The sequence below is a fragment of the Agelaius phoeniceus genome, chromosome 3 (genome assembly GCF_051311805.1).
Source record: "Agelaius phoeniceus isolate bAgePho1 chromosome 3, bAgePho1.hap1, whole genome shotgun sequence".
Lineage (NCBI taxonomy): Eukaryota > Metazoa > Chordata > Aves > Passeriformes > Icteridae > Agelaius > Agelaius phoeniceus.
In genome coordinates this window covers 4,224,849-4,252,411 of record NC_135267.1, presented here as the reverse complement: position 1 = coordinate 4,252,411, position 27,563 = coordinate 4,224,849, and the positions used below count along the sequence as shown (strand labels likewise).

The 27,563-nt window shown below is 47.0% G+C and overlaps 1 protein-coding gene across 2 annotated transcripts in view; it reads right to left on the bottom strand.

Annotated features, from left to right (window-relative positions):
- Nucleotides 1-2,110: 2,110 nt before the first annotated feature.
- BLK (BLK proto-oncogene, Src family tyrosine kinase) overlaps nucleotides 2,111-27,563 on the bottom strand; it is a 36,761-nt gene continuing 11,308 nt past the window's right edge. For both annotated transcript variants that reach the window (XM_054629057.2, XM_077176332.1), the window contains 10 exons: nucleotides 21,091-21,184; nucleotides 19,973-20,071; nucleotides 18,846-18,949; nucleotides 12,744-12,893; nucleotides 11,974-12,126; nucleotides 10,955-11,134; nucleotides 10,339-10,415; nucleotides 7,044-7,194; nucleotides 4,155-4,286; nucleotides 2,111-2,774 (listed from right to left, as the gene is read on the bottom strand). In XM_054629057.2, coding sequence (XP_054485032.1) covers nucleotides 2,566-2,774; nucleotides 4,155-4,286; nucleotides 7,044-7,194; nucleotides 10,339-10,415; nucleotides 10,955-11,134; nucleotides 11,974-12,126; nucleotides 12,744-12,893; nucleotides 18,846-18,949; nucleotides 19,973-20,071; nucleotides 21,091-21,184 — 1,349 coding nt within the window. In that variant the 3' untranslated portion in view covers nucleotides 2,111-2,565. The remainder of the gene's footprint in view (nucleotides 2,775-4,154; nucleotides 4,287-7,043; nucleotides 7,195-10,338; nucleotides 10,416-10,954; nucleotides 11,135-11,973; nucleotides 12,127-12,743; nucleotides 12,894-18,845; nucleotides 18,950-19,972; nucleotides 20,072-21,090; nucleotides 21,185-27,563) is intronic.

Here is a 27,563-nt window from a genome sequence, read left to right as displayed (position 1 = left end):
TGTCCAGTGCAGAGGAAGCTCAGCCCACAGCCTCTTGTTATGTTCACCCTGGGCTTGGCCACGTGCTGCAACTGGCCATAAAAATATCCATTTCCTTTCTAATTTGAGCCACAACACTTGACACTTTGGCCTTGGGTGATAATGCAATGTACAAGTGCTCAGCAGACACCCTGCAGCCCTTCTTCCTGCTTTGCTCCAGCACAAATAATACACAGTATTCACTTCAATAAAATATTAACAGCCAAGGAGTCAAACAGCTTTCATCTGTATTTATTTCCTGACTATCATCTCATTAACAGGAATCTGTAGGTTCTGCATGGAGTTCCTGGTGTCTGGTAGAGACCAAGCTGGAGTTCAAACAAGGGGAAAGACTTACTTCAACTCCAATGAAGTTACTGAAATAAATGGCTTTTTCCCCCCTGTGGTTTAAAAAGGGATTTTTGTAATTATAGCACATGTGACTTGTCCCTTGGGAACCACAAAGGAACTGGACCGACCCTGATTAATCTTAAATTGTTTCTAGGCCTCACTGGCCTTGAGTTCACAGGGTTCAGGTTGGGAGGATGGAGATCTTTTCACAGCCCAAGGCTTTCCACCCAGGTCCAGTGTAGTCCTAGAGGGATGCAGGTCTTCCATAGACCTCCGTCCATCATCCCTATGGAAAAATCCCAGATATCTTAGGGTTTCTGCACTAGAACTAACATTTCTGAGACTGGCTCATCTCAGACAGTTCCCTTCTTTCTCAGTCTGGGAGATCATTTAAAATTGTTATTAAATCCTCCTTTCCCACTCAGGAGGACAACTCCTTTTTCTCCTAGGCCCTTGTGCAGCAGTGGCATGAACAATAATTCTGTGTCATGGCTTGGGCTTGGTTGGGTGCTTTTTCTGACACACATGACATAGAATCATGGAATGGTTTAGGTTGGAAGGGATCTTAAGGATCATCTCATTCTAAGCCCCCTGCCATGGGCAGGGACATCTTCCACTATCCCAGGTTGCTCCAAGCCCTGTCCAACCTGGTCTGGGACATTTCCAGGGATGCAGGGGCAGCCACAGCTTCTCTGGGCAATCTGTGCCAGGGCCTCACCACCTTCATTCTAAAATCTTCCTAATATCTGGTCTAAATCTACCCTATTTTAGTTTAGAAAAATCACCTCTTGTTCTGTCACAACAGATCCTGGTAAAAAGTCTGTCCCTATCTTTCTTACAAACCCCATTTGAGTATTTTAAGATTTCTCTTTCCATCTCTGCTGTTTCTTTCCCATATCTTCCCTTTTCCACTGTGAAGTGCACCCTCTGCAGCTGGACTCAAAATCTGCTTTGTGGAGGAGAGAACAGCAGATGAAACTCCCTGGGGAGATGGTTCTGGAGCGTTCCCCCATGCCCCAGCCTGGAGCTCACCCCTGCGCTCCTCACACTCCTCCCATGTGCCACCTGTGCCCTTTTTCTTTGCCCTCCACACCTCAGCCCAGTGAGACTCCGGACTGGAGACCAGCCTGAAGCCTCTTTTGGGCATCCCCCCCGGGTTGGAGATTCACCAGAAACCGGGGAAATGGCATTTGAACCCTCTCGGGCTGGGTGCGGAGCAGCACCTGCTGTGCTCTTGCACCGGGAGCTTGTGCAGCGAAGGCTCGGCCAAGCGAGGAAGGATTTTATTTCTGAAGGTTTTGGGTTTTTTTGGTTTTTTTTTTTTTTTTTTACATGGGTTTTTACTTCCCAAGAGCCGCCCAGATTCGCTGGGAAGGAGGGACATCTCGTGGCCACACCACGAACATCTCTCCTTGGGCATCCCCGCATTCCCTCCCCGGGTACCACCCCAGCATCCCCCCGCTCTGCCCGGGGAGGCCCCGGCCTCTCCCTCCTCCTCCAGGGGCTCGCTCACACCCTGACACCTCAATAAAGAAATGGGAAATCCTCGTTTCCAGTTGTTTATTACTGATTTGAGGCAGAGAGGGGGCACCACCCTGCAGGCGTGGCCTGAGGAGGTGCGGATAGGACACCCGCGGCACGGAGGGGGTGCAGCATCTCCAGCAGAGTAGGGCAGTGATTCTTCACCCCCAAACCACCACCCTGACTCTTCAATAAAGAAGTGAGAAATCCTCGTATCCAGTTGTTTATTACCGATTTGAGGCAGGGAGGCGGCATCACCCTGCAGGTGTGGCCCGAGGAGGTGCGGACAGGACACGCTCGCAGCCCTGCCCGCAGCACGGAGGGGGTGCAGCATCACCAGCAGTGATTCTTCACCCCCATAACACCACCCTGGCCACGGACCCCTCTTCCCAGAGCTGCAGCTGTGGGGCTGAGGGGCTTTTCTCTATCCAGGCGGGTCACAAAGGAGTTTTCTGTCCTTAGTGCCAGAGGCGATGCCTGCCAGGTGGGCACAGCTGTGCCACCTCTCAGCCACCTCTTCAGTCTTTGCGACAGCCACAGAGCCGGCAGCATCCTCCTCCCTCCCGTCTCTCCTCATTCCCCATCTCCACGCGCGGATGGGAGGAAGGGAAACCCGAGCCGCCGAGCCACCGGCGGGTGGTGGCTGTCGCGCAGCGCTGTCCCCGCAGGGGCTGCTCACTGCTGCGGCTCGGGCTCGTACTGCTTCTCCGTGGAGGTGTAGAAATCCTCGAGCACCGACTGCAGGTACTCGAAGGTGGGGCGCTCCTCGGGGTTGCTGCGCCAGCACTTGAGGATGATGCTGTAGAGCTCCCCGGGACACGACTCCGGGCAGGGCATGCGGTAACCCCGCTCCAGGTTGCGAATCACCTCGGGGTTGGTCATTCCTGGGGGGGAAACAGAGCCCAGCAGGAGTTATGCAGCACCCAGGGTGGGGAAAGGTCGGTGCTTCCCGAAGTTCACACCCAGGCAGGGCTGGAGGGGCTGAGGTGGTTCCTGAATCTGGAATTCCTGAATTCTGGAAACTTTTCTTCAGGGTTTGCTTCCTCTCCATGCCTCTGTTCCCTCCCTGATTCCCCTCTCTGAGTTTGGCTTTGTGCAGGGATAACTGAGGGAAGGAAAGCCAGCTTGAAGGAGCTCTTGTGGCAAGAGGGACATTGAGAGGCTGGAGGGTGTCCTGGGCAGGGAATGGAGCTGGGGAAGGGGCTGGAGCACCAGGAGGGGCTGAGGGAGCTGGGAAAGGGGCTCAGCCTGCAGAAAAGGAGGGTCAGAGGGGCCCTTGTGGCTCTGCACAACTCCCTGACAGGAGGGGACAGCCAGGGGCCTTGGGCTCTTCTCTCAGATAAAAAAGAGGAAATGACCTCAAGTTGTACCAAGGGATGTTTTGATCAGGTATTAAAAACAATTTCTTAATGGAAAAGGCTGTCCAGCCCTGGCACAGCTGCCCAGAGCAGTGGTGGAGTCCCCATCCCTGCAGGGATTTACCAGATGTGTAAATGTGGCACTTGGGGACGTGGGGCAGTGGTGGCCTTGGCAGTGCTGGGTTAATTCAATTTAGAGGCCTTTGCAACTGAAACAATTCTGTGATTGGAGAGACAGCTGGGTGTGGAAGTGCCTGGACACTCATCCTGCATTCCCAGCACCCTGCACCTATATAAGGGATCCTGTACCTGAGAAGGGATCCTGTACCTGGAAAAAGGATCCTGTACCTGGATTCAGGATCCCGTACCTGGATAAAGGATTTTGTACCTGGATAAGGGAGCCTGTACCCTGATAAGGGGTCCTGTACCTGGATAAATCATCCTGTACCTGGATAAGGGAGCCTGTACCCTGATAAGGGATCCTGTACTTGGATAAGGAATCCTGTACATGGATAAATAATCCTGTACCTGGATAAGGAATGCTGTATCTGGATAAATAATCCTGTATCTGGATAAGGGATCCCATACCTGGATAAGGGATCCTGTACCTGGATAAGGGGTCCTATACCTGGATAAATAATCCTGTACCTGGATAAGGGGTCCTGCCTGGATAAGGGATCCTGTACCTGGATAAGGGATCCTATACCTGGATAAATAATCTTGTACTTAGATAAGGGATCCTGATCACAGAAAAGGGACCCTGTATCTGGATAAGGGATCCTGTACCTGGATAAGGGATCCTGTACCTGGATAAATAATCCTGTACTTAGATAAGGGATCCTGATCACAGAAAAGGGACCCTGTACCTGGATAAATAATCCTGTACCCAGAAAAGGGATCCTGTACCTGGATAAGGGATCCTGCCAAAGGTGATGATCTCTGTCAGGAGGATCCCAAATGACCACACGTCAGATTTGATGGTGAAAACCCCATAGTTAATGGCCTCTGGAGCTGTCCATTTGATGGGAAATTTGGCACCTGTCCCAAAGGAAACAAAGGGAAATAAGTCCTGGAGTTAGAGCATCTCCCTCACCTGTCACAGGCACAAGAATTCCCCCAGCCTGAGCCCTGGTTCCTTTGGGCTCTTGATTATCATTCTGTGGTTTTTCCTAGGAGGGGCTCCAGCCCTTTGATTATCTGCATGTCCTCCTCTGCACCTGCTCCATCCCAGAGCTGGATGGAATATTCAAAACCAATTTGGCAGATTTATTATGGGACAACAACAGTAGGATTTTATTCTGTATAAAATTTCTTTGGCTTTTGCCAAGGAAAATTGTACCAGATGATCCTTGAGGTCTCTTTCCAACGTGGTACTCTATGATTCTGTGAAATCACTTATTAGAAGGGGGTTGTTTTAGCAAAAGTGCATAAATATAACAGCAAATATAAATTCCCCAGTCCTTAAAGCTGCATAGTTTTATTAAAACCAAAATAAGTCCCTTTTTATTTTGTCCACCAAGTTCTTGCTTAACCCACTGTAGACAGCAATGACCAAAAGGTTGCAATTTCAGTTTAGCTAAAAAAAAAACCAAAAAGCCAACAGCAAAACCACCTTGATAAGTGGGAACTGATCATGTTACACTGCAGAGGAAACCACATTTTTATTTATACACATCCTCCCAGGACTGGAAATCCAACTGCAGGGTGTGAAATAAGCACCTCAGTTGTTGCACATCACACTCTGAGTGACAAGGCTGGGAAATGCAATATATGAAGTGAGAATTGTTCAAAGCAGATAGAGGGGAGGTGTTATTCCAGAGCAAAGCTAGCTGGAAAAAGGCTGGTGGGAGCTGCTTTCTGCTGGGGAAGCAGCTCCTTTGGTTATTAACTGAATTATACTGATTTCATCAAAGCTTCTCTTAAGGATAAAACTGCCTTAAAATTTTGCAGAAAAGTCAAAATTTCCCTTCATGGCAGTTTCCAAATTACATTTGGGATCTTTTACTAGTCTGAAATAGTTCTGCATGTTGAAATGGGTACGCTTTGCATCAAAAAGGATTTTGGGGACAGGAAATTGAAAGAAATGTTTCTTATCTTATTTAAAAAACCCATAAAAACTATTAAATTTCCTTTCCTCAGAGTATATTTTAAGGGGAATTTTATCTCATCCCAACTCTAGAAGTGGACAGGTTTCCAAAATTTGAAAATGTTCTGGTAAGTGCCACTTATGCCTGACTGAATTGTTTCATTTCAGTCACTTCTGCTGCTTTTCCTGATGCTCTGTGGAGTCCCTTTGCAATCTGAGTGATTTGATCTCATGCCTGACCTCGGGCTCAGATCTCAGTACGGGGATGATCTCAGAAGTCTTTTCCAAACCAAAAGATTCTGTGATTTATTGTTTTCTATGTGGTCCCTCTGCTGCGGAAGGGACCTGATGTGGTCAGGGCTTGGTTTGCCTGGCACACCTGGAAGCTGCTGCTGGATCCAGATTTGTGGCTCCAGCTCTGTTGTATCCTTCCCTCTGGACTGAATCCCTGCAGAACCCTGGCCACAGGCAGCAGCCTTCATTAGCAGAGGTCAAATTAATCCTCCTCTGGGGACTCCCACAAAGAGAATAGAAAGAGTTTTTTCCCATTTCCCCCTGCAGTTTTCAGTTGGTTTTATAGCCCCCAAGCCTTGCTGCCTCTCCCAGGACTGGATGTTTGGGTGTTTTTGTTTCTCCTGCCCTCTGCCTGATGCCAGCCTTGTATCCTGGCATTCCTGGAAGTAGGATTTGGAATCCAGGATATTCCTCTGGCTGCCCTGGAGGACTTGAGACTCTGGCAGGGGCCTCAGAGACCTTGGCATGGAGTCAAAGACACCTGTGCCTTCGATTTTACCCCATGGAAACAATTACCAACTTTGTGCAAGGAGTTACAAGCCACAAGAGTTTGAATAGAATGTTCATGAATTTGTCACAGGGTGAAAAAGTAGAATTTTGGGGTTTTTAGAATGGGGGTTCAGGAGGCAAGATGGAGGAATCTGGGCATGTCCTGTCTTTCTCCTTCTTCTTGGCCTCCATCTTCTGCTGTGATGGTGGCACTTTTGGATTGGTTTAGAGTAGAGAGGAACTGTCTAACATAGGTGATAGGTATTTGTTGGAACCCAGGAAATTCCTCTGGCTGCCCTGGAGGACTCAAGACCCTGCCAAAGGGCTCAGAAACCTTGGCACAGAGCCCAAGACCCCTGTGCCTTTGATCTTGACCCATGGAAAAAACAATTACCACCTTTATATGAAGAATTACAAGTCAAGAGAGTTTAAGTAGAATAATAGTTAGTTTGTCACGGGGTGAAAAATAGATTTTTGGGATTTTTAGAATGGAGGTTCAGGGGGCAAGATGGAGGAATCTGGGCGTGTCCAGCCTTTCTCCTTCTTCTTCTTGGCCTCCATCTTCTGCTGTGATGCTGGCACTTTTGGATTGGTTTAGAGTAGAAGCTCACTGTCTAACATAGGTGATAGGTATTGGGAAGTTATTGTAAATAATGTACACGTAGTTTTTAGTATAAAAAGATAACCCAAGGTGGTCAGTGTGCCATGAACCAACCTGCTGGACAGATCTCAGCAGGTCAGAGAAAGAATGTATTAGCTAAGAGTAAATAAACAACCCTGAGAACCAGAGCCAAGGAATTCTGCCTTCTTCTTCAGTCTTGGGGCTGGGAAAAAGAGACTTTCTGACACCTCGGGGCCATCTCGACGCCAGAAACCCCTTCAGTAGCAGGGTGGAAGATAAGGGCAGTACTGGGAGGGACACCCACCTTCCTGTGCCAGGTACTCGTTCTCGATGAGCCTGGCCAGGCCGAAATCGGCGATTTTGCAGCAGAGCGTCTCTGACACGAGGATGTTGGCGGCCCTCAGGTCCCGGTGGATGAAGTTCATGCGCTCGATGTAGGCCATGCCCTCTGCCACCTGGGAGGGGAGGAAGAGCCCACCTTCATCATCACCTCCCCATGGGATCTTGGGTGGTTTTCACCCACCTTTGCAAAGCACAGCATTTTTACAGGGTTGCTGTTGTCTCTCCGTGAGCATGGATGTGCCTACGTTGCTCATGGACGGATGGATGGATGGATGGATGGATGGATGGATGGATGGATGGATGGATGGATGGATGGATGGACAGGTGGATCAGCAGACAGGTAAATAAATAGATACTGCACTTATACAGGTGCAGATATTCAGCTTTACCATCCTGAGCAGCCAAGCAGAAGCAGAACAGAAGCACCACTCTCTGTTTTGCCCTGAGTCGTGTCTGCAGCGAGAGCTGAAACCACATCACTGGATTCCCAGTTTCTGCCACAAAGTCTCTCTTCTCCAGTGGGCATTTTAGTCATAAACATTCCATTAAATATGTGAATTAGGAAAAGGAAAAAAAAACTCACAAAAAATCAAACTAGCAAATCACAGAATTATAGAATGGTTGGAAGAGACCTTAGGACCTTAAAGATCTTCTCATTCCAACCTCCTGCTATAGGCAGGGACACCTCCCACTATCCCAGGTTGCTCCAAACCCCACCTAACCTGGCCTTGGACACTTCCAGGGATCCAGGGGCAGCCACAGCTTCTCTGGGCACCCTGTGCCAGGGCCTCACCACCCTCATGGGGAAGAATTTATTCCTAAAATCTAATTGAGGCAGCTGGTATGTGATGAGCCTCTATCAATGCCAGCAGCAATATTTCACTGATGAGTGCTGGGGGTTGAAAAGGGAGATTGATAGAAGACAGAGTTGCCAGGTTGAGTCTCAGATTTGGACTGGGCATTTATTGGGAAGGTGAGTGGACGTGTGCAGCCCCTGCCAGCAAGGGGTAGCAGCTATTAAAGGTTTTAAGTGCCTGTGGGTGAGGGCAGAGCAATTTTCCACTCCATGCAGATTCACATGAGCCTCTGCACTCACATGTGGTTTCAAACAGGATACTCACACATACTTTCCAATGCTGCATTTCTAACCTGTGTCAACACCCCTCTAGTGCAAGGGCTGATTTCTGCAGTGGAAAATGGAAGAATTGATGTAATTTCCTGTCCTGATGTTAATGAGATAGGACCTGGTGCTCAGCCTGTTCCAGCCCAGAGTGTTTTCAAGCATTTACCCTCAAGACTGACCACAGGACCGAGCGTATCAGCCCAGACTGTTCTAATTTTAACTCACGCGGATGTCATTGGATCAAAAAATGCGCTCCAGAGGGTTGGGCGCCTGCTGAGCTGTGATGTCACCCCAACACCACAGATAAGCAGATTGCAAAACAGCTCATGAGACTGCCCTTTCCTCCTGCTGCTCCTCCCAGAGATACCCAGGGAATGTCTGAGTGCCTGCCCTGGGGAGGTGGCGCTGGGCTGGGAGAGGGAAGGATTGAAAGTTGTTCTTCCAGTTGATGCCAATGCCTCAGGGAAGGGTAAAATCCTTTCTACCCCATGCTGAGGGTGATTTCTGTGGGTTTTGCACGATTGGGGTGTGGGGGTTTGGTCTGTGTTCAATCATCCTGGTCCTGCTGTGTGGTGAAATTTGCCCAGAGAAGCTGTGGGTGCCCCACCACCCCTGGCAGTGTCCAAGGCCAGGTTGGACAGGGCTTGGAGCAACCTGGGATAGTGGGAGGTGTCCCTGCCCATGGCAGGGGGTTGGAACGAGATGATTTCTCAGGTCCTCCCCACCCAACCCATTCCATGATTCCATAACTCTGTAACATTGACCAAAATCTTTGCTCTGAGTCACCCAGAGATTGTTCTGGTCCTGCACAGAAATGCATCTTGCCAATTTCTGGGGAATGCTCCCACCAACCCCAAGGGCTCTGTACTATGGATTAATTGGAATGAGGAATTAATTAATTAATTAAAGGAATTAATTAATTCCTTATCCTCAGGAATGTAACACAAACCACAGGCTGTAATTTTCAAGAGAGGGAATGAAACAATGAAAGATGGAGGGAGGGAAGTGGAGCTTTCAGGAGAGGAGGGAAGGAGGGGAGTAATTAAGTCAAATACCCTAAACAGGGAGCGTGCATTTGTCTCCATAACATCTCACAGACATCAATGATGAAGCTGCAGATATGAAAAATTTATCAGTAGTGAAGAGGGAAGGAACAGAAAGAGGTTCCTCTGCACCTCTATGGAAAGTTCAAAATAAAAATGACAGAAGGTGGCACTGCTTTAAAGCATTTAAATCTTTTCATTCTGGTTAAAGCAAGAATTAAAATATTTCACTATAATAAACCACCCCCTCAAATATTAAGATTTTCCAGTTGTTAATTTATTAAAAAGCAACTCTATATAAGGGCTGGAACCAGCAAATGTTGCACATTGTTTCCTCAAGTCCACTTTGACAAGAGAAGCTGAGTGATTTTATGGATAAATCCCATATTCAGCCTCATGCTTCAGGGTATTTTATTTTTTTTTTCTAATATTTCCTTATTAGCCTGACTCTGCTCTGGATGAGCCAAATTCTGTCAACAGCTGTCTGGGACCAAAGTGCAGTGATTTAGCCATTCTCATTCTTCATGTGCTTTCCCTAATTTTTCCCTATTTGTGTTTAGAGGCACTTCTGGACTAAAATTTTAAGCTGCAGCTTCAGCTATGAGGATTTGCAGCCTGGAGATGCTTAAAGGCTAAAAGTTTGTTTTCCTAAAGAGCAATATTCCCAGATTTGAGGATCAGAACATCCTTTATGCCTCATCCTCAGAAGGGCAGAACTGCTGGTCCTGCATTGGAAATCTCTTTGTTGAGCTTTTTCTCCTTTTTTGGTAAAAAGAAAAAGAAACATTTTTTTTCTTGCTCAGCAAGGAAGAAGAAAAAAAAAAAAATCAGACCAAAACAAATCCAACCACCCCCCAAAAAACCCCGAACTCCAGATCTCTAGCTCTGCACTAAGTTATCAGAGTGTTGCTCTAAGGACAGAACTGATGTGCACATGGACAGAGAAGGATGAGGAGAATCCCTAAGAGAGCACAGCAGGAGGAGCTGTTCTTCTCCAGGAAACCTTTGCTTTGACTGACTGCAGACTTGCAGGAATTTCACTGAGTTATAACAAATAACTTGGATCCTTTTCCCACTGAATGTTCACTGACCTGAGCAGAGATATCAATGAGTTTGGGGAGATTCAGTTGGCTTCCTTCTTCTGTCTTCAGGAAATCCAGCAAACACCCTGCAGGAGAGGAGAGGAGAGACTGCTGTCACTCTTCTGAATAATTTACAAATTTGTTTTCCCTGGTGCTTCTCTGAATATATGCAGCAAATCTGCCTCCATGCTAAGGGAAATCTGAGGAGCCAGAATGGGTGTCCACTGGAGTATCTTTCATTAGGAAAGCTCCCTAACAGCCCAAATTCCCTTCATTTTTTTGCACAGATCTGTTGCAAACTGCTGGGCATTCATAGTTTGAACTGTTACAAACAACAGGGGACAAAAGAAAGGATAATTTCACCATGAGGGGAGTAAAAACCTGAAAGAAACTTCCAGCGAGAACAGTGGGGAGGGGAACTTTAAACACTCATCAAATGGAGCATCACCAAAGTTTTTTCATCACCCAGAAAGTCTCCTTCTGTATTAGAATCAAACTTTTGGGTCACTTGCTTGCAGATTTGGTACAACCCCTCCTGCCCACCCTCATTCTGCACAGGAGCACTGGCCAGACCACCAAATTGTTTGTGCAGAAGCCCAGCACAGAGCTCCAGGAGGGTTCTTACCATTGGCCATGTACTCTGTCACAATGTAGATGGGCTGCTTGGTGACCACGGCGTACAGCCGGACCAGTTTGTTGTGCTGCAGCTTCTTCATCAGGTTTGCCTCTGCCAGGAAGGCATCAGGATCCATGCTGCCCTCCTTCATGGTCTTCACAGCCACCTTGACGTTGTTCTTGTAGTAGCCTGCAGGGAGATGATGGTGTTTTGAGGAATTTTGGGCTATCTGCAGGCTCTATGGGGCAGAAAACCACAGGAACAGCTTGAATCCCTCATGAAGGAACATGTGGCAAATCCCAGTGCCAGCAGGTGTGAGAGAAGAAGGGACGCTCGTGTCACAGCTGTCACCCATGAGGCTGCATCAGGGATGGTCCTTGCAGTGAGCCCATCCTCACACAGCCCTCCCAGACCCTTTCTGGGTGAAACCCCTGGGGCCTCCCACCAGCTGGGCTCTCAAATCACCCAAATGCAGCCAAAAGGGCAGGACTGAGCAGTCAGCACATGAACTCAGCCTGGTCCTGTCCACAATCTCCATTTCTAAGGCAACCTGCAACCACAAAGAGGGTGGCAAAGGAAGCTGAGCTCCCCCCACTTCCTCTCCTGCTGATTAGCAGTAGGTGGGAGGGCATCAGGGATGGAGATCTGGGCTGAAAAGTGGAACAGAGAGGCAGAAAAAGTGGGAAAATGTCACCCAGGTACCTTACTGGGTGTGACTTAGGATCACTGGCATCACTGCAGCTGTGCCCAGGATTCCCAGGAAGAATGAGTGCATATCCCAAGAGATGAGTAAATAATGAGTTTGACACCCATCCCCTGTGAAACCCTTGCTCAATCCCTGATCTTTGCAATATGAGCTGTCCATAGGAATCCTCTGTGTGTGTGTGTGTGAGTGTGTGTGTCCATAAATATGTGTTTGTCCTTAAGGATCCCCACTCCTGGAATAGTCTTGCCTCAGGGAAATTAAAGGGTTTTCCATCTCCTCTCTTTATGTCTTTTTTTCCTGGAATGGAAGGAATTCCACTTACCCATCCACACTTCCCCAAACTGCCCACTGCCCAGCTTCTTGACAAGCTTCAGGGCCTCCCGAGGGATCTCCCACTCGTCCCGGGCCCAGGGTCTCTGGGGAACCAGGGATGTGCAGGGAGCTGTGAGGCGCTGGCACAGCCCATCCCCTTTCTCTGGAGGAGGACAAAGCACAGGAGAGTTCAGTGGGATGGCAGAGAAAACCTCCTCCTCCTCCATCCAGGAGAAATCAACCCATGGAAACCTCCACAACCACACAGGGAAGTGGTGGAGCCCCCAGCCCTGGAGGGGTTTAAAGCTGTGTGGATGTGGCACCTGGGGACATGGGTTAGTGGTGGCCTTGGCAGTTCAGGGGGAATTCAGTGCTCTTAGAGGGTTTTCCCAATGTTTATAATTCTATGAGTTCATGAAAAGCTTCAGCCACAGGGGTCAAGGCACCCAGAATGGCCCCAATCAAAGAGGAAAGCTCAAAGGGAGACATAGAGGAACAAATTATCCTGCCCAGTTATTCCAAACCTTGCTTCCCATGCACCCCTCCTGCATATCCTGGCAACATTCACCTCCTTCCTTTCCTGATGGGAGACACTCCCTGACTTTAGGGCTGGGGGCAGAGCTCACCCTTGCAATTCCCTAAGATGGAAACCAGGGCATGGGTGCTGGTTGTAGGATCACACCCGCCCTGTGAGCAGCTGTGGTGTCCCCCAAACCTATCCTCCCTCTGTCCCCACCCTCTTCCAGGGCACAAACCCACGAGGGAAGGCAGGCAACTCACGGCTGTAATGATGGATGAGCTCTGGCAGGCTGGAGAAAGTCATCCTGGGGGAGATGTAGTACCCCCCTCCATCCAGGGAGCGGATCCTGTAGTGTTTGATGATGTCCCCGTGAGCAGAGGTGTTGTCCCTCACAGACAGGGAATAGGCATCTGGAGAAGGAGCAGAAGGAGCTGTGAGGACAAATTGCACCCCAGCCAGGGACCAGCTGCCTCCTCTTTCCATCAACAGCTCCAAACCAGCCCTGGCTGGTGCCTTTCCAGGGCAAATCCCCCAGAATTTACAGCTTCCCTCTCTGCAAGGCAAGGGGACAGGATAAAAGTTCATCGAAGCTTAATTGATCCAGTGAGGTTTCCAGGAGTAACACCCCTGCCTGTGCTGTGGCCAACAGCCCCCTGGAAGCCCTGTGGGGACCAGCAGCACCTCTGCAGGCAGAGCAGTCAGATGTTCCCCAGGTCAGGATGGTTTTTCCACAGCTCCATGTTCCCGTCTGAGCTCTGCCAACCTCAGCATCATGAAATCAGAATGGTTTGGGTTGGAAAGGAACTTAAATTTCATCCAGCCCTGCCCATCCATGAGCAGGGACACCTTCCACCAACCCAGGTTGCTCCAAGCCCTGTCCAGCCTGGCCTTGGACACTTCCAGGGATCCAGAGGCAGCCATAGCTTCTCTGGGCACCCTGTGCCAGGACCTCACCACCCTCACAGTGAAGAATTTCTTCCCAACATCCAATCTAAACCTGCCCTCTTTTAACTTAAAGCCATTTAAAGCCTTCTTCCTCTGGATTAAACATTATTAAACCTTGTGCCAAGGTCAGTGGTTCAGCTGAGGAGGAGAACAGAAAGTGAGTTCAGGAGAATTGTCTTGTTCAGCCACAAACTTGTGACCATGGCTAAACCAGATCCAGGAATTCCCATCTAGAATCTTGTCCCTTTTGGGCCTCAAGGGAGCTGCTCAGCCCTCCACCACTCCAACCTGCTATTCCCTCCATGAGAATCTAAACCAAGGCTGGTTTTCAGTGCACAAAAGCATCACTAGATGTTGCTGCAGAGCAGAACTTCCAACCTGTGTCAGTGTGGTTCAAGGCAGCTTAGCAGTGGTGTTTTCCCCCCTTTGTCTGGATTGTATTTCTGGAGTGAGTTGTTACAAGCCTGCTGGGCTGTTCTAAGTCTAATATATCACCTGGTCTGATAAACTGCCCATTTTTGATGTTTTTTTTAATGAAAAGGCAAGGCTATACATGTTTAAAAGGGTGTATCTGTTCATGCAGGATCATAAAAAGAAGCAACAGCAACTCTGAAACCCTAATCCTGCACGTGAGGGGAAAATTTATTAACATAAAATCCTCACTGCCTGGTGTTTCTCCATCCCGGCACCAGCAGTTTTCCCTACACTGTGCCTGAAACCCATTTGCATTTATAAAAAGCAGCAAAAACTCCCCACTTCTGTGGATATTTGCTCTGTTGGAGCGATCATAAATCTTTACAAGCAGAGTTTGGAAGAGTCTGAAGTTTTCCCAAGCGCCAGCAATCATTTTGAGGGGACTCCCTTCCTGCAGAGACCAGATCTGATGGTGTAAAATTCATGGAAAAACCTGGTGGTTTAAATGCAGAGCCAGAGAACCTCGATTTGACATGGTGGTCTCCTCAGCAGAGGAAGCTCTTCTGGTTTTCTTTCCTTCACCATGAATGTCAGGCAGAAGACAAATTAACAAGCCTTTTTGATTTGATCAGTCCTGCAGCTGAACAGCTGAGAAACAGCCCTGAAACACCTTCAGTGGGGCAATAAAACCTCGAGGGAAAAGCAAAGAAATGGCTCTGCTGGCTCCTCTGTGGTACCTATGTGGCCCTAAACTCCAAAATAATGATAATAATCATCAAGGCCCAAGGCTGGACCTGATAATCTTAAGAGATCTTTTTTAACCTAAATGATTCTGTGATTCTGTGAAGAAGAATATGACATTGATGACCACACAACACTAGTATTATTATTATTATTATTATTATTATTATTATTATTATTATTATTATTATTATTATCATCATCATCATCATCATCATCATCATTATTATTATCATCATCATCATCATCATCATTCTATTATTATTTCTATTATTATTTCTATTATCTCTATTATTTCTATTATTACTATAGCTATTATTTTATTATTTCTATTATTGCTATTAACTGTTATTATCTTTCATTATTGCTGTTGAGGGTGATGACATTGTTTTAATTTCAAAGAGACTGAAATACTGCCCAGGCCAGGCTGCAGCGCAGGAGAGTTGGGCTCCTGTGGCACCAGGAGGGTGTTTGGTGTGCCTGGGACACAGCTTAGGGTTTGTGTGGGATTTTTACAGGGTGAGGACTGCTCAAGGAAGGAGCCAAACTTGGTGTGAAGGCAGCTGCACTGAGGCCAAATGATTCTGCAGAAGGAAATCCAGGAATTGATGACAAACACCTCTGCAAGGGGGTGTCCGGGGGCTGAGAGTCAGCAGGGAATGGAGACCTGCCCTGTTTGCCAGTGGTTGCACCCAAAACACTCTTCTCCCACAGGATCTCCTTTCCAGGCCCCACCAACCCTTTAAACTCTCCTACATTTTTCAGACAGAGTCAGGGCCAATCTCTCAGGTGCCAGAGTCAATTCTTACCCTGTCATTAAGCTAATGACTGCATCTCAGCCCCAGCCACAGTTGAATTTGCTGCAGGGAGCATGGTGGAGCTTCCCTGTCCTCCTCCCTTGGGAGCTGCAGTGCAGAGGCAAGGGCACTGAAGGGAAAGATTCAATTCTTCCTTCACAGAATCACAGAATGGTTTGGGTTGGGAGGGTCCTTAGAACTCATCTTGTTCCCTGGACAGAGACACCTTCCACTAAACCAGATTGCTCCAAGCCCCATCCAACCTGGTCCCTGCTCCCAGTGACAGCAGAAAATAAAAATCATTGGCTGCTAATTCCCTCTGATGATATCCAGGATAGCCAAAAGGAGTTCTTGCTCCTCAGCCTCAAGGGACATTCACCTGTTCTGCATCCTGGCACACACCTGGACTGGTAAAGAGTCCAGAGTACAAAATTTATGGAACGATTTCCTCGTCAAAAAGTTGGCCAGTCCTGGCACAGCTGCAGGGCAGTGATGGAGCCCCCATCCCTGGAAGGGTTTAAAAGCCATGTAGATGTGGTACCTGGGGACATGTGTTTAGTCCATTTCCTGCTCCTACAGCTCTCACCAGCCCCTAAAATCCTTCCCAAGGGAAGGGCAGGACCTGAGCTGGATGCAGAGGCTGAGCTCAGTGAGGTCCCTCCTGCTGGCAGCAGAGATGCAGGAATGGTGCTGGTAGCCAGGAGCCCGTGGCTCAGCACAGCTGGGCAAATGTGCTCCTGCAGCTTTTGGAATGATTGGTACTTCAGGGGGACTTTGTTTATTTGCAGCAGCTTCAGCAAGGACAGTGCTCTCTCGATGATTTCGGTGCTTCCCACACTGTCCCTGTCTTCCCAGGATGCTGAATGTGCCTTTTGGGGACTCTGAGAAATATTGGCTCTGAAGATTTGCAGAATTTCTGCATCTCAAACCGTGAGGAAAATGAGACTCTTCTCAGGATGGGCTGGGAATAGGTGCTACTCCAAGTCAGGGTGCAGAACCCATCCCACTGTGCCTGAGACATCCCAGTATGAGGCAACCACCTCCCAGTTTAAGTCATTAATGGGATTTAGCTCAGCCCAGTGACTAAAATTTGTCCCTGATGGTCAAATTTTGCTGGTGATGTGCCAAGTGAATGAAAACACACGTCATGGGGATGGAAAACCAGGAAAAAACGGTGGGGGTCTAAGGGCAGGGTTAATTCCATGGCATTGCTCTGCACATCTCTTGGTGAGCCACAGGGTGCTTCACATCAGGGAATTCAGCCTCATGGCACATTTGGAGATACCTGGCTTTGTCTTTTCCCTTTCTCTTTAGGGAGGAGGAAGCTGTGGCTAAGATGGATCAAACATGGCCATTCAGGCAGCCCAAAGCACAGAGTGCTCAGGCAGCAGCTGGATGATTCAGAGGATGAGGTGTTCGAAGGAATAACACCCGTATTTTATCCTAAATATCAGAAAAGTCACAGGGCAGAGACACATCTGAGCATTCAGGACTCACATGGGGCTTCCATGGAGTGGAACCCACATCTGCTAATGCAGGATATCCCACACCTCATTCTTCTTCTGACAGCAGAGACAGGGAACTGAGGATCTGGTGATTTCTCCTTGGATTTCAGGACTCCAGCACCTCTGCTAGAGCCCTGTGTGACTAAGACCCAACCACACTCCAGATAATTGCAGAAGTTGGGGACAATTGTCCTGAACAAGTGTAGGGAAAGGTCTGATCCCATGCATGTGTGGCACCTAGAGATGCCACAAAGACCAGGATCATGTGTGGACAGAGCTTCAGACACAGCACATGAGTGTCTGCTTTGTGGCGCTCCCTGCCCTTCCTGCGTGCAATGAACACCCCAAATATCCCAACAAACAAAGGGAGAGTGGGAATGGGATAAACAGAAGAGCAGCACGTGGTTTTAAGTCCAAGCCTGATCACTGCAAAAGCACCACAAAAGTAGGAGGGAAACTGATATACAGCAGAAAAAGTGACTTATAAAGTGAAATGCTTAGAAACAAATATCTGAAATGTTTCCTGAGCTGAATGTTCCCTAAAAATTCTGGAAGCTGAAAATTCTTATGGATAGCAGCCCTCCTGCTTAGCATCAGCTCAGCAGGGATGTGTGGAGGTGAGTCCAGGCATGGGGCAGAGGGGGAAATTCAGAGTAGGATGTTACAGTCTGACACAGCCCCACTGCTTGGGGGCTGAGGGAGACAGCTACAGGAGGATGAGATTCCAGCTGCTGCATCCAGACCCTGGCACTGTTTGATTTTCTGGCAATGGTGGAAGGAGCATCTCCATGGTGGAAGGAACAGGTGCTGGCTTGGAGATCTCCCTTGCGAATATGAGAAAAAAAGAGACAAGGAAGGAAGAAGGAGATGTTGCAGTAGGCAAGAGTCATTTGTAGGATGGAGGAACCAGACTGTTCCCTCTCTTACGGTTTGGCCTGGGACTTTGGAAGTGTTTGGGAAACAAGTCAAGGAAAAGAAGGTTCCATATGATTTCAGATGGATGATCCAACTCTCTACTGATCATGTCACAGTTGGACACCACAACCTTAGAGGCTTTCCAAACTAAACAATTCCTTGATTCTATTGGGAAGACACAAAGCACCTTTTCCCACATGTCAAGGAAAGACTCCTGCATCCATTTGGAAGGAAAGGAACCAAATGACAGCAAGACTGAAACACTTTCCTGAACTACTCCATGGATCTGGTTCAGAGCAGAACCACGAGCATCTCCATGCTGTAAACACACATGATGGCCCAGAGGAAGCAAGGAGAAAAAAGTAGGAAAGAAACAAGAAGGAATTCCCATGGGAAAACCTAAACTAACTTCCAGACTCTATCAATTAATAGCATGGAATAAAGAAATTGAAATTGCATGGGGTTTTTATTATTTATAGTTATATTAATAACTATATCCACTGCCCAAGAGGAGTTGGAGCATTCTCTGGCCTTTCCATCCTCACTGAATAATTTCTTCAAAAATCAGACATGTTCATATGGAAGGAAAGTGGATGAAATCCATCTATCCTGCTCCAGTCACTCTCCTTCCAAAAGTTCTGGTTTGTATGAGTTCCCCTATCAGACTATCAGGAAAAACATGTTTTCCCTAGGAAAATGGCTTTTTTCCAAATGTGCAAGTTTCTGTTGCAAACAGGAGAAATAGTCCTTCGAGAGTGTGCACAAATATCTTAAAAAAAAAAAAAAGAGGGAGAGACATTTCCTTGGGAAGAAAAGAAAAAGAAAACCCCCTAAACTATTTTAGAAAATCCGCTTATTTGTGTTCCTGTGTCTCTGCCATGAACTCTGGTGGAAGAGCCACTCTTACCACAGCCAGAGCTGCACAAATGAGTAGATCATGAGCAAATCTTTGCCCTCCAAACCCCCAGCTCACTCCTAAAGCCCTGCTGAAGGTTTTCCAAGCCTGGGCAACAATGAGGAATTACCTTTGCTCCATGGATCTCACCTTTGGTGGTTTCACTCTCCCTGACGAGGAAGGAGCCAACTTTGTTCCCAGAAGACAGCAGCAGCCGTTCAGCATCTTTTCTGCTCAGAGTTCTAAAATACCACCTGGGAGACAGAAAAGGCAAAAGCATGGCTTGAAAAGGAAAAACTCTACAAAAAATGGAATTCTTCCCAGTTAGTTCTTTTTTTTTTTTTTAATTAATCATTACACCGTGAAACTGAGGGTTGTTTTTATTAGCAAGTAGCTTTTTATCTACTGGAAAGTGGCAGTAATAGACTGTTTTGGGTAGATTAACACCAGATTTGGATCACTTTGGACTTGTTTCACAGCCTGGAAATTCGGATAGTGTGGGGAGTAGATGGGATGTGCAGTATCCCACACAAAGAGCCTTTATGTCTCAGCCACATTTCTGTGCCCTGCTAAATATTTGCTGAACTCAGTGATGGTTGGGTCCCTCCAAGAAGAGATTGCAGGCAGGACTGATCATTTAGAGCTGAATGCCATAGAGGAGGATAACTCATGGAAAAAAAATCTCCTCCTGTTTGTATTATAGCAAAATAAACTCTTTGGACTCCAGTCTTTCATTCAATTTTGCTTTCAGGGAGGCTGCATCTGGGCTCATGTGAAAAACAGCTCTGTGGGTCTGGGTGCTGGCACCCAGTTTTCTGTCTTGTTCAATTGTTGGCGTGGTCCCTGGCAGATCCAAGACCTGGATCAGTGCACCCCATCCAGAGGTTTCCAGTTTACTTATGGATATTCTCGTGGAAGGTGAAGAGGTTTGAAGCCATTTGTGTGGGTGGACTGGCCCAGTGGGACCAGAGGATGGTCCCTGGCACTGCCACCATAACCTTTCTCCCCAAATCCTTGTTTGCCACAGTGGGCGCAATCAATGGGACAGGAACCTTTGCCCACTTTCCCCAAAACAACCTCATCCTCCCTTTCCACACCAATATGATGATCAAAAACTTGTCCTGAGCTTTTGGTCAGCATTGTTGGGCATGAGGAAAGACCTCCTGCCATCCAGCCCAGCAGTGACATCTTCCTGCCATCAATAAAGCTCCTCCTGGAGCTCGTTGAGATCCAGGGCACAGCATCCATGCTGACCTCTCAAAAGCTTTCCCACTTACTTTTCCTCTTCCAAACTGTCCACTTGTGCCACGAAGTTGCTGGGGATGTATCCTTTCCTCCCAGTGCTGAGGGACTTTGCCAGCCACCAGTCCCCCTCTCTGCAAAGGGAGCAGAGGAGAAGGTGTGAGTGCCCAGAGGAGGTTTTGTGACAAGCTGAGGCTGTGGGGATGTGGATTGTGGGGTTTGAGCACTGCAGATAGACCAGGACTCCATAATCCCCTCTGCAGTTCCCTCTGGGTTCCCAAGCACCAAAACCAGGTTGGTGGCTGTTGGTGTTTCAGGGACTTGTGGAGGTGACAATCTCTTGCCATGAATGTGGAGCAACCACAGACCCAAATCTTTGCCACACACCTCGAGTGGTCACGGGGTTTATTTTGTCTCCTGAACAATGCATTGGGGTCCTTTCTGCTCCTTCCTTTGTGTTCCAGACACCCCACCTTGCTGTCCCACTGCTGACTGAGCCACCAGCCATGACCCAAAGCCATCCCCATGCAGGGGGTTCTCCACTTCCTTGTCCCACAGGTCCCAGCCCCTGGCATGTGGGTGAGAAATGTCACCTCTGGGGGCCACCTCAAACCTCCAGCAGTCAAGGATGGAGCAGCCCTCCAAGGCCTGGGGGCCCCAAGCTCACCTCTGCCCTGTTATGGACTGGGCCTCTTCTGTAGTGACTTTGAGAAGTTGAAATGAAACCTCACAAATGTCTGGCTCAGTTCTGTCCTTTCCTCTGACTACACCCAACCCACATCCTTTGCAGAAGCAGAATCAGCACAAACACAGGACAGGAGCTGGTTTTTTTGGGTTTTTTTGTTTTGTTTTGTTTTGTTTTGTTTTGTTTTTTTGTTGTTGTTGTTATTTATGCTACTTCTGCACCCACAGGCACTGACAGCAAAGAGGGTGCCAGTACCACCCAGGCAGGGACAGTCCCCAGCCCCAGACATTTCTGTGACCCACGGAAATGTCACCCTGCAGAGAGAAGAGGGTACCCACATCCACGCTCTGGAGCACAGCCAAGGCACAGGATCAGCTCTGGTCAGCTGCAAAGTGGTGGCTGACCCCAAGGTTTCCCCTTTCCCAGCCTCCCTGTGCTCATCTTTGAACTTCCTCCTGGGTCACTTACTTGGAGAGGACCTGGAGTTTCTCCCCTTTGACCAGTTCCAGGTCACGGTCACTTGAGGCAGGAAAATCGTACAGTGCAACCACAAACAAGTGATCTGAAAGAAGAATTAACTCCTTTGCATCCAGACTGTTCCTTGAGTGGCTTGATGCACACCTGGGTGTGTGGTGGGGCATTTCAGCCCCTAAACATGGGGCTCTGTCATCCTCCCACCCCCAAATCCAACCTTTCCACCAACCCAGCTTTCCTGATCAACACAACCTCTGCTCAGGGATTAACACTGATTCAACAAAGCATTTCCTGTGTATGTATTTTTAAAACACTACAGAACCACCCCCCAGTCCACAAAACCCAGAGTGTCAACAAGAAAAAGGGGTTTGTGTGGAATTAGAAGGGTTATAAATAACCTGTCAGAGTTCAGCCTGAGTTTTACATAGTGGTAAATGAAAACTGCAACATTTCTCATGGCGGCTGTGGAATTTGACTCAAAATGATGTGGGGTTCTTCAATTGAAAAAAGCATAAAGTCATTGCAGTTTCTGTTGAGGCTGTTTCTAGGATTTAGCCCTCCTTGGGCTCATGGCCTGTGCTTTGAGCTCATCTGATATCTTGTCATCCCTCCCTCTTGAACACTTTTCCTTGCAGTGAATGAATCACAGAATGGTTTGGGTTGAGAGGGACCTTAAAACTCATCCAGTGCCACCCTCTGCCATGGACAGGGACACCTGCCACTATCCCAGGTTGGTCCAAGCCCTTTCCAACCTGGCCTTGGACACTTCCAAGGGGCAGCCACAGCTTCTCTGGGCACCCTGTGCCAGGACCTCCCCACCCTCGCAAGGAACAATTCCTTCCTCACATCTTACCCAAACCTGAGTTGTGCCAGTTTAAAATGCTGCCCCTTGTGCTGTCACTTTCTGCCCATATAAAAAATCCCTCTCTTTCTCATTTTTATGAGCCCTGTCCACGTGCCAGGATGCTCTGGCCCAGCCCAGGCTGGTCCCTGTGTGCTGGAGCTGAATCTCTTGGTTTGCAAACCCCAGAGGTGCCGGGGCTGCTCTCGGGGAAGCGCTGCAACCTTTCCCCTGTGCTCTGCACGCTCGGAGCTGCTGAAGCAGAAAAGAGCAGCTATTCTGGGGCAAATCAAAGTTTATAAAAAGAATCAGCACATGCGCAGGATCACAGAAATCAAACCAAAATGCCAGGGTGAAAAAGAAAAAGAAAGGAGAAGGAGGGAAAGGAGGAGAAGAAGAAGAAGAAGGAGAAGGGCAAAAACAGAATTTAAAAAATTAAGAAAAATAAAAATTTAAAGAGAAACAAAAATTTAAAGAAAAAGAAAAAAAAGAAAAATTTAAAGGAAAATTGGAAGAAAAATTGGAAGAAAAACTTAAAGAAAAAAGAAGAAGAAGAAGAAGAAAAAGAAAAATGTAAAGATAAATAAAAATTTAAATAAAAATTTAAATAGAAGTTAAAAGAAAAAGAAGAATTTATATAAAAATTTAAATAAAAAGAAAAAATTAAATAAAAATAAAAAGGAAAAGAAAAAGAAAAAGAAAAATGTAAAGATAAATAAAAATTTAAATAAAAGTTTAAATAAAAGTTTAAAGAAAAAGAAAAATTTAAATAAAAATTTAAATAAAAAGAAAAAATTATATAAAAAGAAAAAGAAAAAGACAAAGAAAAATTTAAAGAAAAATTTAAAGAAAATTTTAAAGAAAATTTTAAAGAAAACTGAAAAAGAAAAAGAAAAAGAAAAAGAAAAAGAAAAAGAAAAAGAAAAAGAAAAAGAAAAAGAAAAAGAGAATTTTAACTGTGCTGCAGGAAGGCTTCAGCTTGTGCTCAGCCTAATTAATGCACTGAGACCGATGGACAGCCTATTATTAGCATTTTTCAAAACAGCCTGTCAAGCCACTGTCTTTGGGTGACCTTTTCAAATAATGCCACCAGCAAGAGAGCCAGACTGGCCCTTTGTCACTGCAAGATAACCGTGTCTCTGGGGTGACTTGGGGTTTGTGTCTGTGCAAGGCTGGCTGCTGCTCCGATGGCAATTTGTTAGGGAGGAGAAAGGGTCAGCGTGGGAGGAAAGGCAGCTTTGGAAAGCAGAGCCCTGAGCAGCTCCCTTCAGGCTTTTGAGAAGGAAATCGGAGATCCATGAGAGGTTCCAGCAGAGCCTCTCTCCCAGGATGGGAAAAGGATGATCAGTCAGGAGGGAGAATGCTTTGAAGTCTGAAAATAGCTGGCACGGTTGGGGGCTTCCCCTTGAGGCAGCTCGAATTAGCAATGCACCCAAACTCTGTCTGCCTCCTTGAGAAAGTTGTTATCACACATCTGCTCAGACATGAAAGGGTTTGGGGCATGAGGTGTCCACAACCAGCCTGCCATCCACACACACACACACCCTCCTGGTCCTCTTGAAAGGGAAATAATGCAGCGATCACACTTGTGCTCAGAAAAATAGGAGCAAGTGTGTAAATATATCCAAGCCCAGAGTGGCTGTGTACTCCAGAAAATGAAAATGGAGTTTTGATCTCGAAGCAACTGACATAAGTGAAAATAAGTGAAATTAAAAAGAGAGAATACAACAAGGACAAAAAGGGTTTGTATGCTGAAAAAATACTTTATCACCTCTTATCCCACAACAGGCACACTGAAATGAGCCAGAAGAAAAGCTCTCTCTGCCTGAGCTAGCAGGAGTTGCCATCTCATGATGAAAGGGGCTCTTCCTGTTCCTGCGTCCATCACCCCATGAGAAACACGTGGATTACACCGCCTTGGACCAGTTTGATCCACTCAGGCCATGAAAGGCTCACTGGGGCTGTGAGGAGCTCTCAGATAAAGCTGCCAGCCCCAGGACTTTGATTGGGAGCCAAACACATCCTGGCTCAGAGCTGCTGTCAGCAAACTCTGATACCAGCAGGGTTTGCAGAGGCTCAGTGCCAGTTTGGTGGCTCAATAGGAATGATTCAACCCGTCCTCCCACTGCTGGCTTGTCCTGAATGGAAAGTCTTTGCAACCACCTCATGGCCACAAAGCAGGGCTCAGACTGTGCCAGGGTGTCCCAGAGGATCATCCATTGGTTTGGGGCCATTTTGGGATGGTCATGGTGTGAGTGACAACTTGCAGGACACGTTGGCCAGCTGGGTGCACTGAACTATGGTTTGCTGCTACTGGAAATGAGCTCAGCTTTCTGTTTCAGCCTGGCATGGACTGGTTGGAATCACTGAATTCTAAACTGGGAAAAGATCTCTAAAGTCATCAAGTCCAACCATCAACCCAGCACTGCCAAGGCAACCCCAAAGCAAGGCTGAGACTGTGCCAGGGTGTCCCATAGGATCATCCATTGGTTTGGGGCCATTTTGGGATGGTCAGGGTGTGAGTGACAACTTGCAGGACATGTTGGCCAGCTGGGTGCACTGAGTTATGGCTTACTGCTACTGGAAATGAGCTCAGCTTTCTGTTTCAGCCTAGCATGGGCTGGTTGGAATCACTGAATCCTAAATGGGAAAAGATCTCTAAAGTCATCCAGTTCAACCATTTAATGCAGCACTGCCAAGGCAACCCCTAAACCATGTCCCCAAGTGCCACATTCCTGTGGCTTTTAAATCCCTCCAGGGATGGTGATTCCATTGCCTGGGCAGCCTGATCTGAAGATTGGTAACACTTTTTTGTGAAAATTTCTTTCCTAGTATCCAATTTAACCCTCCCCTGGTGCAACTTTAAGCCATCTCCTCTTGTCCTTTCATTTTTTTACCAGGAAAAAGAGCCCAACCCCTACCTGGCTACAATTTGTTTTCAGGGAGTTGTGCAGAGCCAGAAGGTCCCCATGAGCCTCCTTTTCTCCTGGCTGAGTCCCCCAGTCCCCCATCCTCAGACATGCTCCACATCAATGCAAACATTTTTGGTTAGAAGTTTTTTAATTTCTCACAGAAAACTCAGCCCTTTTTTTCCAGTAGAAACAACCCTTCCTTCTCCCACTTCAGCTCAAACTCACGTTTCTGACAGCATTCCTTTCAAACTCAAATCCACATTCAAGTAACAACAACAAAAACAACCAAGAATTTCGGCTTTAACTTTGAGATGCCACAGAAGATCTCGAGTTCAAGACCATGCTAAACTTCCACACCCTGAAACTCAGTCCTGTTCATATTTTGGTCAGCAAGAAGCAAGTGAAGAGGTGGAAGAAGTGGTGGTTCCTCACCAGAAGAAATGACCTTGCAGGGACTTCGACTCCTCGGGATGTTGCAGGTTATTGAAATGCCTGAGGACAAGCACCAAACCCACCAGCCCTTTCCATCAGTGGGATTTAAATCCAGCTGTGAGCAGCTGGCAGGGCAAGCGCAGGGGTTATTCTACCTATTTTTTATGTCTTATCTATCCAATGCAAGCAGACAGCAGCCCTACCATGGGATCCTTAGATTTGGGGCCCACCAGGGGCCAGGACTTTGCAGTGTTGGGGGCTTTGGGGGCTCAGAATTAAAATTTTGACTCCACAGAGACTTAAAACCAGCCTTAAAAACTTTGTGATTGCTCAGGGAATGGTGTTAAAACGAATGGGAGACTCACACCACGGGAGAATCACCAAAGTGAAAAAAGGATTGGTGATGCCACGTGCACCACACTGAATCCAGAGATCTGCACCCCTTGCCTGCCTTTGTGTTATTTCCATGAGGATAAATAATGTCAGGAGGAATTAGGTTTCTGTTAAAAATAAATAAAGGAATTATTTCTGAGACAGAGGTGTGAAAGCTGGAAAGTGTGAGACAATTTCAAAAACTCAGATCAGGAAAAAAAACAACGAAAAATCATTCAAAACTCAAGGAGAGCAAAACCAAAAAACTCACAAAAATAAAAAAAAAAAAAAACAGGAAAAGAAAGGGTTGATTTTACATCATGTGCCACACTTCCATAGCCAATAATTTTCCCTGATTGAATTTAAAGTGCTCCCACAGGATTTAATTTATGTCTCTGAATTTAATTTTTTTATATGATGTGAGTGCCTGGATTTTGTGCTTTCTCTTTCAATTTACTTGAATTGCTGTCACTTAGGAGAAGATCTCTGGTATCTCAAATATCTTGCTTGGTTCTTATCAGCCTGTTTTGCCATACAGGGCACAGTCAGATGTACCATCATTTCAGGAAACTCAGACACTGGCAGAGAAAAATAGGAAGTTTTCCAGACTGTCAGTGTGAATATTCTTCCAGAACTGGAACTGAATCTAATGAACAAAATTAGTTTTGAGAGCTGAAAATGGCTAATATTGTACTTAATCCATTTTTTAGCATCTTTCAACTTCTGCCTTTGGGCATGAAGGAGAAGTAAAATCCGCCTCCTTGATCACAATTTCTGCTCTGACTCTGACCAGAGTGGAAAAAACCTTGTGATAAAAATCCTGTGATAAAAACCCTGTGAAAAAAACTCTGTGATAAAAATTGTGTGACAAACTGTCGGTCCCTGCTCAGCTGGGGAGGTGGGAGAGCATGGCCACTTGGAAACGTGCCATGAAAACAATTCTGCAAAAGAAAACAGTCTCTGGAAAAATGGCATTTCCATGAAAACACACCCCAGATCACGTTGTTGAAGATATTCACCTCCCACAAATTTGATCTCCATAACAAAAGCCAAATTTGAAGGACATTTTGATGTTGCAGGAGTTCCTGTGCTTGGCCCTTGGTAGGGACCCTCCATCACCATTCATAAGACCTAAGAAGACCTAACACTGTTATTCCACCCATCCCATTTATCCACCATCCCCCTTTTCTCTTCCCTCACACCATCTCCCCTAATCCTACCCTTTCATCCACATGTAGAACTTTCATGTTTTGCTAACTGCCCTCTTCCAAGCTTCCTCTATTTCACCCCCTCTTCTAATTATCTCTCCCTCTGTCCTTAATCTGCAGAATTTCTTTGACAAAAACTCACATGAGCTGGTGCTGGAGGCTGGGCAGAGGGAGCTGAGGGCTCCCTGATAAAAGGCAATAATCTCCAAACACCATCTGTGACCCACAGATAATTGCAGAGGTGGATGAAGCCAACAGCCCATCTCCAGGCAGGGGCTCTGTGTACCCTTATTTTATTCTCCTCCCTTTCTTCTTCTTCTCTTTGTAGCCTCTCTGGGCTCTCTGATGCCTGCTATTTCCTCTGAAATTTTCAGCTGGCTGGATAAAGCATCCATGACTTGTCACACTGCAGACAGGGCAGAGAAATCTCACACAGCTCCAGGCTCAGATCTCCCTTTGCTCCAGCAATCATGGAATCACAGGATTGGAAGAGACCTTAAAGATCACCTGGCTTCCAAAGGAGAGGGAGTGCTTTTCCCTCTGGATTTCTTTGATGAGCAAGGGGAGAATTGGCAGCTGCAAGGACTTGGTGATGTAAACTGAGTTTTCTGAACCACTCTGATAAACTCCCTGCCTGGCATGGCTGCAAATACAGAAACCACATGCCTGTGATGCGATGTGATGGCTTGTCCTCAAACCCTG